Genomic DNA, 17,257 nt, shown 5'->3' on the forward strand with positions numbered 1-17,257 from the left:
CAGCCCCGGTCCTATCGGTGTTCATCAGCTCCACTGCATGTTTTATCGTTCACACTGTCTGGATCGGTCCACTGATCCTCTTGTTGTAGTTTACAAAATACCAGCATAGGACAAAGTGGCTCTAAATGTTTGCTCAGCGACATCAAGGCTCCAAAACGACTGGTTCATCTCTTGTGTTCTGGCGTTGGTCAAAAAGAAGAACAACAACAAGAAGAAAAACTTCTTTGAACTCCCCTCCCCGCCTCAGTCTACAGCCTTTCATTCTAATTCCTGTTGATACCTGTTATTTCTTTGATGGTAAATACAAAGCACTGCTTGGCAACATCAGACGAGCCTTTGATATGAGAGCACAAATTTAAATCAGTTTTCACTAAAGGTGCAGTTTAGCCGTCCGGGTCTGTCTGTATGACTTCTGCCTGGCTCAGGTAGGATGATATGGATTCAATAGTAAGGTTAAAATGTGGTCTGAAGTGGTAATACACCCCCTCATTCACACACTTCTTACCCAGGTGTTGCAGAGAAAACAGTAAAACCATCCATCAGGTCTTCTAATAAATCAAACACTCTTTAATATTGGGACGAAAACTAGGTCACGCAAGAAAAAACATGTGGTCACCAAAATTAAGCACAATTTTTAAAGTTTCCCCGAAGCGGTGAGACTAACCAACCATCTAAAGTCTTTTCTGTTCCTACAGGCCACAAGCCCAAGTTAATTAAATTTCATATCGTCTTAAAAGCCTTCACATTAGAGGTGGCTGGAATATTTTTCAAAGGAAAACTGATCAAACATAAGTTTCCTTGCATTTTCCCACACTTGTCTGAATATGTGTGTTTTCTCGCTAACAGGGCTGGGGATGTGTAGGTACAACTCTTTTTAAATACGGGGTTGGACATTTGAACAGGAGCGTGTAGCACTTTATTAACGGTTATCATATCCTGTCCCACATTTCCAAAAACAAAAACAACACCCTTATGTAAAGTCCCCCTAATGATGAAGTCTTGTTTTAATTGTGTTCTAATGTAATACCAATGGGACACGGAGACTACATCCAAGCTTTTCCAGGTCATCCAGCTTAAGAACAAACTCTTTATGAATAGTAAAAGGAAATCCATTAAAATGCATCACCCCTCATAATCACAGTTCCTCCCTGTTTGAATTGTATCCATATTTTGCAGACTGGAGTATCCACCCAGTTAAAAGAGCTGTAGGATTAAGTCTTCCACTATCACTAATGACTGCCAATTAGTCAGCCTCTTGCTCTGCTCAACTTGCACCCCTATCTAATTAAAGAACCCGTGTTTTTGTGTGATGCAGAGCACGGCTCACTTGTTCTGCACTATCTCTGGGGTTGAGTCGGCGCTCTGTATGTGTGCGTGCTGCAGAGTTGAGGTGCTGCCTGTCTTAACGCCGCTCTTACCTGTTGACAAATTCTTCAAACAGGATCCGGTGGGAGTATCCTTGCCGGCGGATGTTCACTGTCTCCAGGATCCCTGTGTAGCGCAGCTGGACCATCACCCTCTCCTTGCAGAAGCGCAGCGCCTGCCTGTCATCATTGGGTTTGATGCAGCGCACAAAGTGTGGCTGGCCCACCACCATCTTAGACAGCAAGTCCATGAGGGAGTACTGCAGACGCAGAGCGAGACAACAATAAAAGAAAGGCAAGAAAACCAGAGATCAGTTATCACATGAATTCATTATCAATTATCAAAGTCCGGTGGTGAAGGTTCATTTATAATGATGTGAACTTCAAACATCAAACTTTTTGCAGATATAGATGTGTTTGATAAGAGAGTACAAGCTGAATAGTAATTGACAGTTTTAATCAGTCCAACAGGATCTGGCAGACATTTTTCATTCTCATATAACATAAATAAGTGAATCACAGACTTTTAAAAATAAATCTGCAACAGTATTGCATATTTTTGTGTTTTTTAGATCACCAGTTGTGGTCTTAAGTTTCACTATATGTATGCACTGATGTCACTTTCCCACCGAGGCATGCTCCCTCAGTTGGACTGAGTGGCAAAACGTCCTGCAGCATGGCTGCCTTTAGTAGGGGGGCTGCAAAACGGAGAATAAAACAATTGAATATCTGCACAGATTTAAGGCTTTCGGACTCGACAGTGATCCTCAAAGTTAGCAAAGACACAATGTTTCATGGACACTGACATTTAGGCAAGAATCGGGTTTGCTGACATTTATATATACAAAAGTTGTGGATTGGTAGTAACGTTATTTCAAGGTGGGATTTGTTGGTGAAATTTAACTGACATGGACACCAAAGGATATTCAGGTCTGTACAGACATTTTTATTTCATCACATTATTGGAGAGAAACGTCCGCATGCAGCAGCATTGATGAAACACGATATGATAAGCGATTGTTGCACAGAATATAAATGAAACATGTCACCAAAATCGCAACCGCAAATCCATGTTTCAGTGCCTGGATTCCAGTTGTTCCAGTTCAGTTCCAGCTCTTTTCCTTTTGATGCGTGTTTTTTGTTTTTTTGTGGCATTAGCTTTTTGCCACTCAGTGGGTATGACTGAAGTGACTCTGAATACTGTGACATCCTGTGCGTACCCACTGTATTTATTATATGATCACCTGAAAATAAGAATTGTAAAATAAAATTGTGTTTTCGTTATCTTATAATGAGCCATTATTATGTTTCTACTGTAACCCAGAAATGACAAAACAAATATTGGTTTTTTGTGAGTTTCATGACCATCATAGGTTCTCCTACAAGGTTGGAAGGGGAGGGTGAGACAAGGTGTTTGCAATCTGTAAGCTCACCACCAGATGCCACTAAATCCTGCACACTGGTCCTTTAAAAATCATGAGGGCAAGAAAAAAAACTGTGACTGTTTAAAGCTGCATGAATAAGTTTTTGCCTTGGGGGAGACAGAATATATACTGTATATTATCATATCAACATATTATCACCATATTAAGTTCTAATGACGAAAGTGCGAACTACCGATCCAGCAGATCCAGTAGACATTAGCATTCATTTAGAGAAGAGTTTCTGGCCACCCGATTAAGTCCAATAATCACTAATCAGCTCTGTTTTGGTCTCCACTAACTGCTAAGGGAAATATCTGGCTATTTAGCTGCTAAATGCTGCATGATGCTCACCAGCTAGTTGTTACTGTAACTTAGGCAGCACGTTAGATCATCTGAGGTTTTTCACAGAAAGCTGACAAATCTGCAGACCCAAAAAATCAAAACAATAAGCTAAAACGGTTCATAGAACTGAGACGATCTCCAGACCTGCTAATAATTCTCTCATCAGTCCCTCCAGGAAGTTGTTACGTCGTGATTGCAACAATTAATGCAAATTCAAGCCATCCCTTGTAGATTCTGCACAACACTGCACTTTTGTCATCACAACTTTTCTGCAAATTTAACCAATCATCATAGCTTCCCATGAGTTCCACCGATCATAGTAGTCAGTTAGTTACTTTTTTGTTGTATTTTTATTTATTTTTGGTCACGGGTTCTGAAAAGAACACAAGGTTTGTCACTGTTGTTGACATTTATTGATGCGCCGTGCACTTTTAGATTTTATAATTTGTGCTGGCTTTTTTGACTGAGTTTGAGCTCCAGACAGATTTTGCTTCTTTGAGGAGAACCCCAGCAGGAGCACTTCTTCATTTACGAATAATGCATATTTTGTTAATTCAAATTTTTAATTTTTCACTTGCTCCCACAATTTCATTGCAAAAAAAAAAATAGAATAGAAAATCTGCTGTGAAATCAGGCATTTTAGGCAACAATCCAGAAAAACACCTGCCGAATCCTGGAGGACTAATAATAATTCTGTGGTTCATCATCATTACAACTTTCACATACATGTAGTCAATGGATTTATTGATAAGATTTAATTATTGCAGCTTTAAATACTCTATCTTACTGATAGTCATGAGACTGCCGTGAATTCTCAAACAAACTCAACTGAAGAGACGTTTTACTTGATCAGGCTTTTCAAAGACAGTCATATTTCTAAAGGTATATTTGATTATATTATTGTAAAGACAGTCCATGTTTTCTGCTCAGGAAGAGAAGTGTCTCAGGAAGAATAATCACTTCCATTCCTTGGAAATTCTTTACTTTTAAACATCTAAGGAAAGTGTTGTGTTTCTTTAAAAGCAAATTAAGATTGAGAATACAAAGCAGAATTGATCAAAATTAAATTAAAATTACCAGGGAGTGAGGACAGCATTTCTGTTAACAAGACAAACTCAAAGCAACGTGGTTAGTATGAGTATAGTGTTGTTTCGCTGATGGAATTAATGATGTAGAAAGTTAAATTTCTCAGAATTTACTGTGCGAGTTGTCAAAGTAAAACTTTGATCCGGATATCTTAAACCTCTGGAGGGAATAATTAACGTAATAAAAATAATTTCTGTTGTTTAATTTAGTTGTGTGTCACTGTGGAGTTTAGCTGCTTCTTAACTGTCTAAAGTTCTGCTTTAATGTGCATTTTTGTTATGGTATTACAGTAGATACAGAGGTTTAATGTTTTAATTTGTATGATCTACTAACAAGATAGTTCACAACTTGAACAGTTTTTATAAATATTCATGCTGTCGCTGTTAAAGTCAAAACCTGTTTGAGAGTTTTTTCTTACGTTCAGGTTGGGTTTGAAGGATTTCCATTCAAGCAAGACTGTTGCAATCTGTAAATCTTGAAATCTGCTGCAAACTTCAGCACTTCAAAGAAAGGTACTAAATCCTGGTTAATTCAACAACAAACGTGTACTTATGTCTAGTTTTTAAATGTAATGACTTTAAATTGGTGCTTAAATGTTTTTTGCTTTGCTCAGTTTTTATTTTTATGATATTTTGTTGTATTCAGTTTATCATCTTTTCACCTCACTGTTCCAATCACTTATTTTCATAAAAGCCCTTCTAGGGACAGACAGACGATATATGCATCGGATGGCTGTTAACTTGTCTCTGTATGCGGTGTCTGTGTGAAGACTTAATTTCACATAACTCCCAGAATGGTACATGCATTCAAATACATTAGCACATTTTAAAAACTCTAATTTAAAATTAATCAAACTGAAATCCCATTTTACTCAGAGACATATGATTCAGCCAAAGCCATGAACAGATATAGGCGAGTACTGTCTAACAGTGTGGTTTTCAAAAAGACAAGACATTTTGTTAACGTGTGCAGACTTCTGTGCTATTTTCTGCTCTATTTCAAGAGCTTGATAGTTATTTCTAAATAAAACTTGATCTGTTTGTTTGCGTCAACACAATTATGGTTCTAACACTGAACAGAAGGGAACACAACACGTTCAAACGGCTGGTTGTTTTCAGACAGTTGAAGCAACATAAAAGAGAGAAAACACCTACACGGAAATAGGAGGCTACGGTCTGTCTCCTCATGTTGGTGGTTTCCTCTGGGTGACGCATCATCTCCATGGTGTCCACCTGAACACAAACAGTCACAGTGAACACGCGGCATTGTTAAACAGGCCAGACTCAGGCCAGGAGCATCGCTGCAAATGCAGCACATTCAAATGAGATGCAGTTTATTTGCAACCTGACGTCCTCGGTGGGCTCTGCAGAGATGGAGGTATTATTACAGCAGGTCTCCTTCCTCTAAATGGGCCAGTTGGGAATACACAGCTGTACTAACTGTGCCGTCTGTATAACATAGCCCCATAAACACTTAAAGCTAACAATCTAGAGAATAATTCTGCACTGCTGTGGGGCATGGGAAAATTGCACAGCATTCTGAGTAATGAGACTAGCCGTCACCGAGCAGACAGTCATCCCAACGACGACGACGGATTAACGAGGACACAATATAAGCTTTCTAATGGCCCTCGCAGTTCATGGCTTCATCAAAATTAATGATGCAATAGATATTTTATGGTAAGTCTACGTGGCAAAGTGCATATCTTAACATTTTATTTCATCCTGGTACAGAGAAAGAAAGGTACGTCAAACATTCTAAGAGTTACATGAAGGGAGGAATCGGCTGCTTTGACACTTTTGAAAGAAGTACAAATAGTTATCTAGGACTCACTTCCACTACTCGAACAACCATCACTTTAATCTGGTCGCACTGGTAACTTTCTGTAAGCGTCGGTTTCTGTCAACTTTTCCCCAGCTCTGATTGAGAACATGACGCCATACATATTACATCAATCACGCCGAGTTGTTACTAAGAAGCCCTTTCTTGTTCAAGAATAACTGAGTAGGTGCTCAGAGGAAGCTCAGCAAAGTAGAACAGTTTTTTGTTTTTTTTACACAGTTATTTTGGCCTGTTTGTGTCCCACATTAAGTATTTCTATAATCTAAAATGATACATCACAGAGTATTTGTTTACATTAATGACGCAGAATTATGGAGGCATGTGTGAAAAAATAGTTCAAAAGGGATGATTTACATTTTCTAAAGCCAGACTGTGATTGATGTCAGACAAGTGAAGCTGCACACAGTTCAGTTAGTGAAACATTAGATTCAATCATTTGGATTACAATGATGATCAGCTGATTTCAACAAATTACGTTTATTCGTTGGTCTGTGACTTAGAAACATTTTTAGATTCAGAAACCAACAGAAATCTTACCTTCAATAGGTATTTGGGGGACTTTGAGTACAGGACATGTCGGCGATTGACATGGAAATAAAGGAAGAGAGAATTGGATAGACAGGAAGTAAAGAAGCTGAAATTCACCTTTAAGGGGTTTTCCACTGAAAATCATAATGTTAAGACCAAGTAACAATAATCCCACAATGGACACAAAGATATTTTCAGTTTCATATCTTACAAACATTATGATTTGATCACGTTTCCCCTTAAATAAAGAAAAACAGACACAATGGAATTAAACCGTTGGAGGTGAGAAAGTTAAAAAGTTATCAAGAACAGGGTTTCCAGTAGGTCCTTCAAAAGTCTAAACTCCAATAATTTGACTTCAAGGCCTTAAAATGTCTTAAATATAACTTTAAAAATGTGTTAAAAATTGTAATTTTAGAAAGTAACCCTTCAGTCTTGCCCTTTAGTGTGCTTTAAGAAAAAAAAATTCTATTGATCACACTGTGACAACTGAAACCAACATGGAGCGCCTGATGCAAACTGAGCAGCGTGGACAGAATGTTAGGAACTTTGGGTATGAAGGCATTACCACCACATGGGATGTCAAAAAAACAGAAATTGGAGCGACCTCCGGGCAGCTTTTGGCTTTCTGCCAACATTAAAAGTGGAGGTGCTCTTAATTTAATACACAGCATGCTAGTATAGATGTGAATCATGTCTTAAATTGCATCCATAGTCATCTAAAAAAAAAAAAAGTCTTAAAGGTGACATTTCAGTTTTCCTCTGGCCTGTAGTGCTATTTTTCCATATAATATTTTTTTGGTGTGAGTTCCAGAGTTTTGGAGATATTGGCTGTAATGATGTCTGCCTTCTCTTGAGTATAATTGAACTAGAGGACAGTTGGCTTGTGGTGCTCAGACGCCAAAAAAAAATACATTAAAAAACTTCAACAACAGTGTCCTTTTCCACAACTGACCCGGTTGCTCAAGATAATCCACTTCGATAATCCACAGACTTTGTTGTGATCAGTTAAATATCTACTAGAAAGAAAATTGTTCCTACATGAAACTATCTTGAGTCATGATTTTTGGAAAGAGACATTGCTGTTGAGTTTTTTAAATGTTTTTTTTTTTTTTGCTTCTTTGAACACCACAAGTCAAGTGCCATCTAGTTCTATTATATTTAAGAGAGGGCAGCCATCTCTATACAGCCAACATCTCTAAAACTCTGCAACTCGCACCAGAACTAGATGGATAAATAGCACTAGAGCTAAGAGGAAAAATATGTATTTTTGATTTTGGAGTGAACTGTCCCTTTAAATTTAACTTGTTGAAACCTACAGAAACCCTGAAGAAACTTTCTGTCAGCATGTTTTATTGTAAAACACAGTGTAGTGTGCATGACGGCATAAAAAGAAACCCTGCATGAAAAACCTTAGTATAAACATGATTAACAGACAATATTGGTAAGTATTTTCAGTTGTTGCTACATGAGGAAATATTAAACTCAGGAAACTATCCTGGCCTCCTAGTGAGGTACATTGACACAGATTTTTGAGCTGATTTTGTGAGGACTCACAAACATTTTTACAATACTTTACTGCCCATTAACAACAAAACAACAACAGTTAGTAAGTCTGAAAAAGCTACTTTTATGTCGTAGACCCCGAGTGCCAGATGGCGATGCTGCATCACCACAAGCAAGACAGCAAACATAACAGGGTAGTCAATTAATGTGGCTACGCTTCACGGCACAAGTTTTTACTGGGTTTCTTATGGCGCAATGCCTGTGAGCAACAAATAAAAAACATTATGTTCTCAGATGTGATGATTTGTGCTACAGGAGCACAAGCCTCACCTTGGTGCGTCCTGAACCGAGCTGCGGCGGCAGGGATCTGGAGGCGGCGGTGACCCGGGCTCTGGACGTCGCCAGATTTCCTGTTCAAAATCAAACCATAAAGCAGTCATAAATATTTATGCCAGGGTTTATTTAAAGAAAGAGTGAGAGCAGCTGTGTGAAAGCAAGGGAAGATATGATTATTGAGAGTGAACTATCAAACAGAGAGACACAGTAAACACTTTCTGACTGGGTTGCTTCAAAGATTGATTTAATCTAAAATAAGTTCTCATCAGAATTCAGTAAAACTAAGTTTAAAATGATTAAATCCAGATTTGAAATTAAGCAGAGTTCTGTTGCACAATTCAAAACTAATCTCTGTTTAGTAAATTCAGGTTTAGTGATGTAAACTGAAATTAAATAGTCTAATCAATATAGAAAAATAAATTCAAGTGCTGGTGGGATGAAATGTTGCATTCTTTGCTATCTAGCTAAAAAAAAACATTTTTAAAATGGTTATATTGTTGCCTTGCTTGCTAGCTAACTAAAAAGTTAACAAAACATTACAGCGTCTGTAGCTAGCTAAAATGTTTAAACATTACAGTGTTTGCTAACTCGCTAAAATGTTAACATAACATAACATTACATTGCTTGCTAGCTTGTTTATAAGCTAACAAAACATTACATTGTTTACTAGCTAGATTATAAAGTTGGTTAGCCTAGTTAGCTTACTCATAACGGCTCAGAGCGGAACTTATTTTTCTCAATCCATCTCAAAAAAGAAGCCATTTTTAAACTTAAACTTCCTCGGGTGTAGGTTTTAAGTGAATACTGCATTAAATTTTAAAGCTACTATAAAGAACTATCCAATACGTAGACACAGTAAACACTTTTGGACTTTGTTGCTTAAAAGACTGATTTAATCTAAGATTAATTCTAATCAGAGTTTAGCAAAACTAGATTCAACATGATTAAATCCAGATTTAAAAGTTCAGTAATGTAAACTGAAATTAAATATTTTAAATATTTTAATCAATATAATGAAAATAAACTCAAGTGCTGTTTGGATTAATAAATATCCCTTAACAAAATGTTGTATTGCTTGCTAGCTAGCTAAAAAGGTAGTTACCCTTAGGTAGTTAGCCTACCTATAGTATAGTTTCTCAGTTTCAATCTCAAAAAGGAAGCCATTTTCAAAGTTAAACATCATCAACTGTAAGTTTAAAGTTAATACAGGATCATATTTTAAATCACAGTTTAGACCTTAAGTGCAACAAAAATAAATTAAATCTAGGTTTAGAGCAAAAACTAAACTAAGACGTTTAAATTGAACCTTTCTTAATTTCAAACTAGTCGTAAAGTTTGGTGCAACATAATTTAAAGTTAAACCATGATTTCATCGGATTTAAAAATGATTCCTTGTTGATGCAACCCAGCCTAAGGTGATACTCCTTTTCTATATACAAGGAAAACAAAGTGAGCAGCTACACAGCTCATACTGCAGCACAGCATAAAAGACAGTTCAGAAAGGAGCCTAAATCTGAGCTGAATCCCATGGACTCAGGAGTGCAGCTGCGTGCACAGCAGTCCAACAGCCCCACACACAGCGGAAAGGATATGAACATAGCATATGCAAGACAGTCTGAACATTTCAAAGTTTCTGCACAAGATGTCCAAATGTTTTCTCTGGCTATATCTTCAGAGGCTAAACTGTGATTAATAGCAGTGAAAGAAGCCTTTGAAGCAGGATTGGTGACATCAAAGTCCTAATCCATGGGTGGCAGGATTTTTATAATGAGTGGGAAGTATCTTAACACATTTCAAAGGGTTTACTCCATGAATAAACAATAGCTGCACAGATGTGCCACACACACCTTTAGAAAAATACGTCTGCAGACACAGGAGGCAGCATTACCCAAGCAGCCGTGTATGGCAAGGAGGAAAACCTTTGTAAGTTTTTAAAGATAAAGCTGAAGTGACAGGCCAACAATTGTTCTAGATTTTCTACCGCACACAGACGAACTTCTAAAAATGCAAATATGTTCATCGGCTTCTGCTATATGATTTCAAGACTCACGTCAGTTGTTAAGGACGTGGTCTGACAACGAGCCAGAAACTTAAAGACTGGATCAGCGCCTGCCTTCCTCGGAGGACTCTGCAGTATCAAGTGTGTGTATTAGGAGCATCAATCAAACACTGCAGAGATCAAAATCAATTTATGATGGATTAATTAACAGCCAGACCACTTCTAACTTTAGACAAAGAACGCCCCATTTGTGCCAAAGGTTTTAAAGTGAGCCAAAGCAATGTGGCGTCTCATGGGACAAACACGCAAACACGCACGTACGCACACACACACTCTGCTGTAGTCAAAACAAGCCAAAACATATGATGAGAGAGCACTTCAAAAGAACTCAAACAGTCTTTTAAGCTAGTGATGGTACTGCTTTTAGCATTTGACAGTTATCTGCTAATTTTTATTTATTTATTTATCTGCTCATTTATTCGGCTATTAATACATTTTGCATTTGGTAAATAAACAAAATTCAAGATATTCTGTCACATTAAAATATGCACTTTTATATTTGTTAATAATGTGCTTGGAAAAATATCCACAGGATCTGAATGCCGAAGCTAAAAATAGAAGAAAGGAAAGTGTAAAATATGATAACATGGAAATATGAGCAGTTAATTGCTCATTATGAACACATGTTTGTGAGAGGGCCTTGTGTTTTGGATCACGGGGACAGATTTTACAACCTCAAACGCCCCTTTGGCACAATCTACACAAAAAAAAAAAAAAAAAAAACCCACACACACAAAAAAAAGTATGATCTTTGAGAACAGGAGCCGTTAAACTGTGTCGGGTATATTACCAGCACACAGGCAGGGAGGGCCCCGCTCCAATTAGCCCAGAGTAAAGCTGGATGGATTAATTGGAGTGGGTCTTGTGCAAATGAAGTGCGCTCTCTCCTCTCCCCATTAGTGCTGCTGGGCCAGATCATCTGAGCACATTTGTCATGATGAATTAGCGGCTGCGAGTGGAACGGGCTCGTGGAGTGTCACTGTGCTTTCACGCCTCTCACTTCCATGACACCATCAAGGGGAGATGAAGGGGCTGCGCCGCGATGAGAGAAACTATGACAGTTGTACCTAAGCCTCGCAAATGGACACTCGCTTGCTTTCTTCGTGTATTCCTTGGCGGGTCGTATTAATTCATTCTTCTGGCGGGTTTCATATCCCCTCCTGACTAGATGATTAGAGCACGGGTTAATAGTCAGTATCCTCAAAGATTGCCGCCTCCTGAGACATGAAACCAGGGGAACACCTGTGATGTCCGGCCTGAAAGAAGACCTTCTCATTTAGATACAGTATGGAAGTTGTCTAATGATGTGGATTATAATTATTCAAACCGCATCGACGTGCAAGAAAAGGGAAGATTTGTTCTGTGACAGGGGATTCGCTCAAAGAAAAAGGCCACATGTGTTTTTAGTTACAGCTGGAGGCAATTCTTATTTTTGTCAGTGCTCTTAAATAGGCGTGTTATGAAAATTAAAATAATAGACAGCCAGAGTTTTAAAGGAATAGTTCATACTTCTTGAAGTGTAGTCATATGAAGTATTTATCCATAGTCCATGTTTACGCTGGTTGACATGCTGCCGATTTGGAGAAGCTAAGAGGAGTACCAGCATGGAAGCTAAGAAACCATTAAAAAAATAATAATATTAGTTAACTGGATAAGTTAAACGAGCAACATGTAACAATTGCACGTCCAAAAATGGGTCTAGAGAGCGAACTGGAGCCACAGACTGTCTATTGAATAGATTAAAATGCTATTTAATATACGATCTATGGTTGAAGCGAGTTGTTTCCCCCACCGACTCCTCCCCAAACTCAAGGAAAGAGAAAGTGCAAGACAAGTGCCTCATTTTAATTTGACAATAACATGTGACAGCGAGTCCTCTGCTGTAAATTGATCAGTTGTTTATAACTGCCAGTTGTCTCTAAATGTAAAAATTAAGCCTGTTATCCTGAAAACAAAAGCACACTGCTCTGAAAATGCACACTCTGGAGTTGAAGTTCAGTGACTTCCTGCCTGCCAGACTCCACTAACATGTTGCTTTAACTGTTATACACATCTACTCCTTCTACAAGATTATTAATGATTTTTTATGACTCTTAAACAGATACTTACTCATTGAATAAAGATTCAGCATTAATATGAACTCTAAGGAGAATGCTGCAGCTGTAGAAACTATTTCAACTTAGCATGTTTCCTTCAAACTGCTGACATATCATGGTAGTTTTATGATTTATTACAGGAAATATATTACAGATTTCTTCTTTTAAGTATATGATATAGTTAGAATATTTGTGCAGCTTTACTTTTCTTCAGGAAACAGTTGCTACACAAGCCAAATATCTCTCTCTCTCTTTCAACCAGACTTCATTGGCAAAATGAGTCATTTTATCTTGCACGACACGGAAGCTGCTGGTCTACGGCTGCCTTGATCTATTAGTTAATTTGTTTTCTCGTGTGACTTCAGTGAATCTGAACCAACCTCTTAAAACACTGCAGTCACACAATAACTCAAATACTAATAGATCGAGGCAGCAGTAGACCAGCAACTGCTCTGTTCTGTGAGGTAAAATTACTAATTTTGCTCATGGCTTTTGGTTAAGCGAGAGAGAGAAATATTTGAGTTATGTAACGTCGGTTTCCCGTCAGAAAAGTCTGTCTGACGTCAATGTAAAGTGTGAAAATACTTTAAAGGAGAAATCTGTAACATATTTACTTAATTATTCATAAAATAACTATGATGATGAAATTCACAACGATGCTACAGCTGTGGTGTCCCCCTTAAAAATTTATACTCCATTCCATAACTTGTGTATTTGTTTTTCTGTTTCACGCTAATTAGAGTTCAAATTAATGCTGAACTTTCAAAGATTGACTAAATGTCTGATTATGAGTCATAAGAAATCATTAATGATCTTGTAGAAGGAGTAGATGTTTATAACGGTTAAATTGTGCAATATGTTAATGGAGTCTGGCAGGCAGTACTGCAGGCATACACTTAACTCAAATACACACTCCAGAGTGTGTATTTTCAGAGCAGTTTGCTTTTGTTTTCAGGATAACGGACTTAGCTTTACATTGACAGTTATAAACAGCTGATCAACTTAAGGCGTAGGACTCATCAACTCTTGTTATTGTCAGTTTACGATGTTGAGCTCATCTTGCGATCCTGCAGTGTTCCTGCAGCCTGCCTGACTTTCTTCTTCTTAATAGATCATCTGCGGCTTCAGCTCACAGTTTAGACTGCAGAACTCATTTTTGCACACGCAGCTGCTACAAACTGCTCCTTTAAATACAATGTACACTTAAACTGATGCTAAGCTTTTTTAGGAAGCTCTTTCCGGTGCCTAAAATAGATTTTGCTGCTGGTTGCTGGTTCATTGCTTCTGTGATGGTACCTCACTCTGCTTCTCCAAACTGGAGACATGCTGACCACCATCTCCTAAACTGACTATTCATAAGTACGTCATACAACCCCACTTTAAAAAAATCCAGACTATCCCTTTAATATAAAAGCTTAATAATTAAAAGAGGAGAGCAGGTGAGGGGAACATTTCCCATCAGGTCATTCGGTGTTGAGAAACAGGCGGTGGAGGAGCGTCCCACTGATCGTTTCTGCTTCACGCATGTTGCTCTTGGCATGGACTTCCAGGACAAACACAGAGTGAGGCAGTGCAGTGTGTGGGGAAGGAAAAAGGGGGGGGTGGGGATGGGTTGGGGGGGGGCAGAAAGAGAAAAAGCCTTCCTTGGCATCTGTGCGTTCACTTTGAAAATTAAGCCCAGCAAGAATCCTGTAGGAAAAAAAAAAGCTCAAGCTGGCAGTTGTATTGGGGTTCTATTGACAAGAATAGTCAATGTGCTTGGGATTAAAAAGCAATCCTGCGTTCAATATGACACCTCCCTACACGCTTTTATGAGTGCCAGTGTGCGCCTTGTACTTCAGAAGCTGTGGATCGAGCTGTCGACACGGGGGACAATCAAAGTTGTAAGAGAGAGCAGCCTTCCCGAGCTGAGTGAGCAGAGGCTTGCTGGATATCTCCGCCGCTCTCCCGCTCTCTTTTTGAAAACATGTGATCTAGAAACTCAACTCAGCAACCAAGCAAATGAGATTAAAGCACCCATAACCCCCCGCCACCCAACCCACCCTCCATAACCACCACCGTTTATGCCTAGAGATGGCTCCGGGGGCTGTTGATTTAAATGCCATCCACTACTGTCAGAGCAGATCAATCATAAAAAGCATGGTGTAATTGGCTTTTAGTGACACAACACAGTGTTGCATTTATCAAAGGATGTTGTACCATGTGACTTAGGAGAGCTGGCTCCTCGCTATTGATGTGCGGGGCCCGTCAAAAATCCCACTGCTGACTCAAAACATTCTCCAATACCACGATTAGGGCAGAAATTGAACAAAAGTATTACTTGGTGAGTGTCTCTTTTGGTGGAGAAAGATTGTGTGGAAGTCTAGTGAGAGACTGTGGTGTCTGTCTGCCCACTGGGATGAAAAAGGCTTCTGCAGGGAGAGAACAAAGAGCCAAATGTGTCATATCGCAGGGAGAAGCCTGTCATTTCTACACAGGAGGATGTCCTAACATGAAGGGAGACGGAGGGGAGATGCAGAGGACGGGAGAACTGCAACTGGGGCTTCATGTGAAGATGTAAAAACCCAATGTAAATTGTTCGACATACATGATGTGGTTGAACTTATAACCCTTGATATCTCATAGGAGAGCATTGTGGTGAGAGCTTGTCTCGTTAACTCGCCCAGTTTTACGGTTTTAAAATATAAACAAGACTTTCCCGAAGACAGAGATTCATACCAGAAATCTTTGTCACGCACAAGTAATGTGAGGACGGAGACTGCGGTCACTTGGGGCACTATATTATGTGTATTATAAGCAGTAAAATTGAACTCTTTGGATAAAAAGTAAATACAAACTGGTTGAAGAAGCACTAAGATGCCTTATTTATGCAAACGTAGAAATACCAAAATATATACACTGTTACAAGTAGAAGTCCTGCATCTACAGTCTTTAAAAGTATTAGCAGCAAAATGTCAGTGTTATATTATCATGTATTGTGTTAATTAATTATTATTGCTGATGAATTCCTGCATAACTTAATGGTCTAGCACATTGGTTCCCAATGTGGGGTGCGGGCAAAAATCACAGGGGGGTTCCCCAAGGCTTTGTCCGCAAAATTAGATTTGCATATGTTAACTAAAATCACAATTTATACAAAAGTCTGCATATAAAACTACTTTAAAAGATAGATGTTTTTGTCTTTACTCAAAAATAGTAGGCTATACCTCTGACCTCTCAAGCTCTGTGATAATAAATCATTATTATTCTTTTGGTAAGGATGAGTGTGTCTAAGCCGACTGTTGGTTTATTAAAATAATATTAAGCTTATACTAGAAAAGAGACATTTACCAAAGTTAAAGTTCTAATAATTGAGAAAATTATAAACTGTTATTTATTATTTAAAAACTTTGGAAGCAATAGCTTATTACACTTTATTACTTATTAGGGTTGGGTATTGGTACTCAACACCTTTAAGGAATCACTTGAAATAACCCAAGTATCTAAACTTCTCCAGTAAAATGACACCTGCATTCAGTCATTTTTGCTTCTCTTTCTAAAGAACCTTCAAAAAAAGGTATTGAATAAAAAAAAAGTACTCCATTGCTATTCAATCACTTTAAGGGTACTGGTAGTGTAATTTTTTTTAGATGGTTTCAGTTTTTCTCAGACAGAAGAAAGTGGCAGCTCTGAGTAAAAAAGGTTGGGAACCACTGCTCTAGACGATCATGCTGAAGCTGATTTAACTACCTTATAAACTTTTGGGTGGGGCATCTTAAAAGCTTGACACAAGATTTGTATGTACAATCTTAATCTGCCAAGTACCTAGTAACATGAGTACATGTCAGATAAATGTTGTGGAGTGAAAAGTTCCATATTTACCTCTGAAATGTAGTAAAGTAGAAGTGTGAAGTAGCATAAAATGGAAAACCTCCTCAAATAGTACAGAGTTTGAGTTGATGTACTGTATATTTGTTTGGATTGGCAAAAATTAACCACATCAATTCACCAATTTACAACATTCACTTTTCCTGCTCATTGAGACAAGTTTAAATCATGATTGTTTGCTGTAGGAAGGTTTTTCAAAATACCTGAGATTAACCTTAAATACAAACAAACACTTGGAGGACATGCAGCAATAAATCAGACTTTTAAATAAAGGATATGCATCTACAGTAGAGATGCAGTTTCATACTGTTATCAGTATTACCATGATAAAATTGTGCTGAAAATGTTGAAAAAGTGCTGATACACACACATGAAAGTTTTATATTGAAAACCTCTTAATGATTTTTAAATGCCATGTTGCAGCTGCGCCTGCATCTGGGGAACTGTTGCGAACTAACGTTGATGCTGAACAGTATTTACAGTGAGTTTTTCAGAGCGTGGTTTTCACGGTAATTATAATTTGAAATGTCAAGATTTTTACTGTTTAATCCCTAATCTATAGCTTCATATCCATGTTGCCACTGCTTAAGTTCAATCACATGAACATTTCAAATGCTCAGCTAATTCAAAATGACAACAAATTGTACCAGTGTAGGACCAAACTTGGGCTTGTAATATTTTCCCACAAAGTAAAGCCCAGCAAAGATAAACAGCGCATATCAATAAGAGGCACATGCGCAGGAAATATATGTCTTTACACTCCACTGTCTGTGAACTTTTCATAAAGCTCACATCACTCCACACATC

General features: G+C 38.2%; 1 protein-coding gene across 4 annotated transcripts in view; it reads right to left on the minus strand.

Annotated features, from left to right (window-relative positions):
- myo3b (myosin IIIB) overlaps positions 1–17,257 on the minus strand; it is a 110,289-nt gene that overhangs the window by 39,193 nt on the left and 53,839 nt on the right. For 3 of the 4 annotated variants that reach the window (XM_084725168.1, XM_084725166.1, XM_084725167.1), the window contains 4 exons: positions 8,423–8,502; positions 6,596–6,616; positions 5,371–5,448; positions 1,419–1,624 (listed from right to left, as the gene is read on the minus strand). In XM_084725168.1, the coding sequence (XP_084581294.1) occupies positions 1,419–1,624; positions 5,371–5,448; positions 6,596–6,616; positions 8,423–8,502 (385 nt within the window). The remainder of the gene's footprint in view (positions 1–1,418; positions 1,625–5,370; positions 5,449–6,595; positions 6,617–8,422; positions 8,503–17,257) is intronic. The other variant, XM_084725169.1, reaches the window with a different exon arrangement.

The sequence above is a fragment of the Lutjanus erythropterus genome, chromosome 8 (assembly GCF_056507025.1).
Source record: "Lutjanus erythropterus isolate fLutEry1 chromosome 8, fLutEry1.hap2, whole genome shotgun sequence".
NCBI classification, from domain to species: Eukaryota; Metazoa; Chordata; class Actinopteri; order Lutjaniformes; family Lutjanidae; genus Lutjanus; species Lutjanus erythropterus.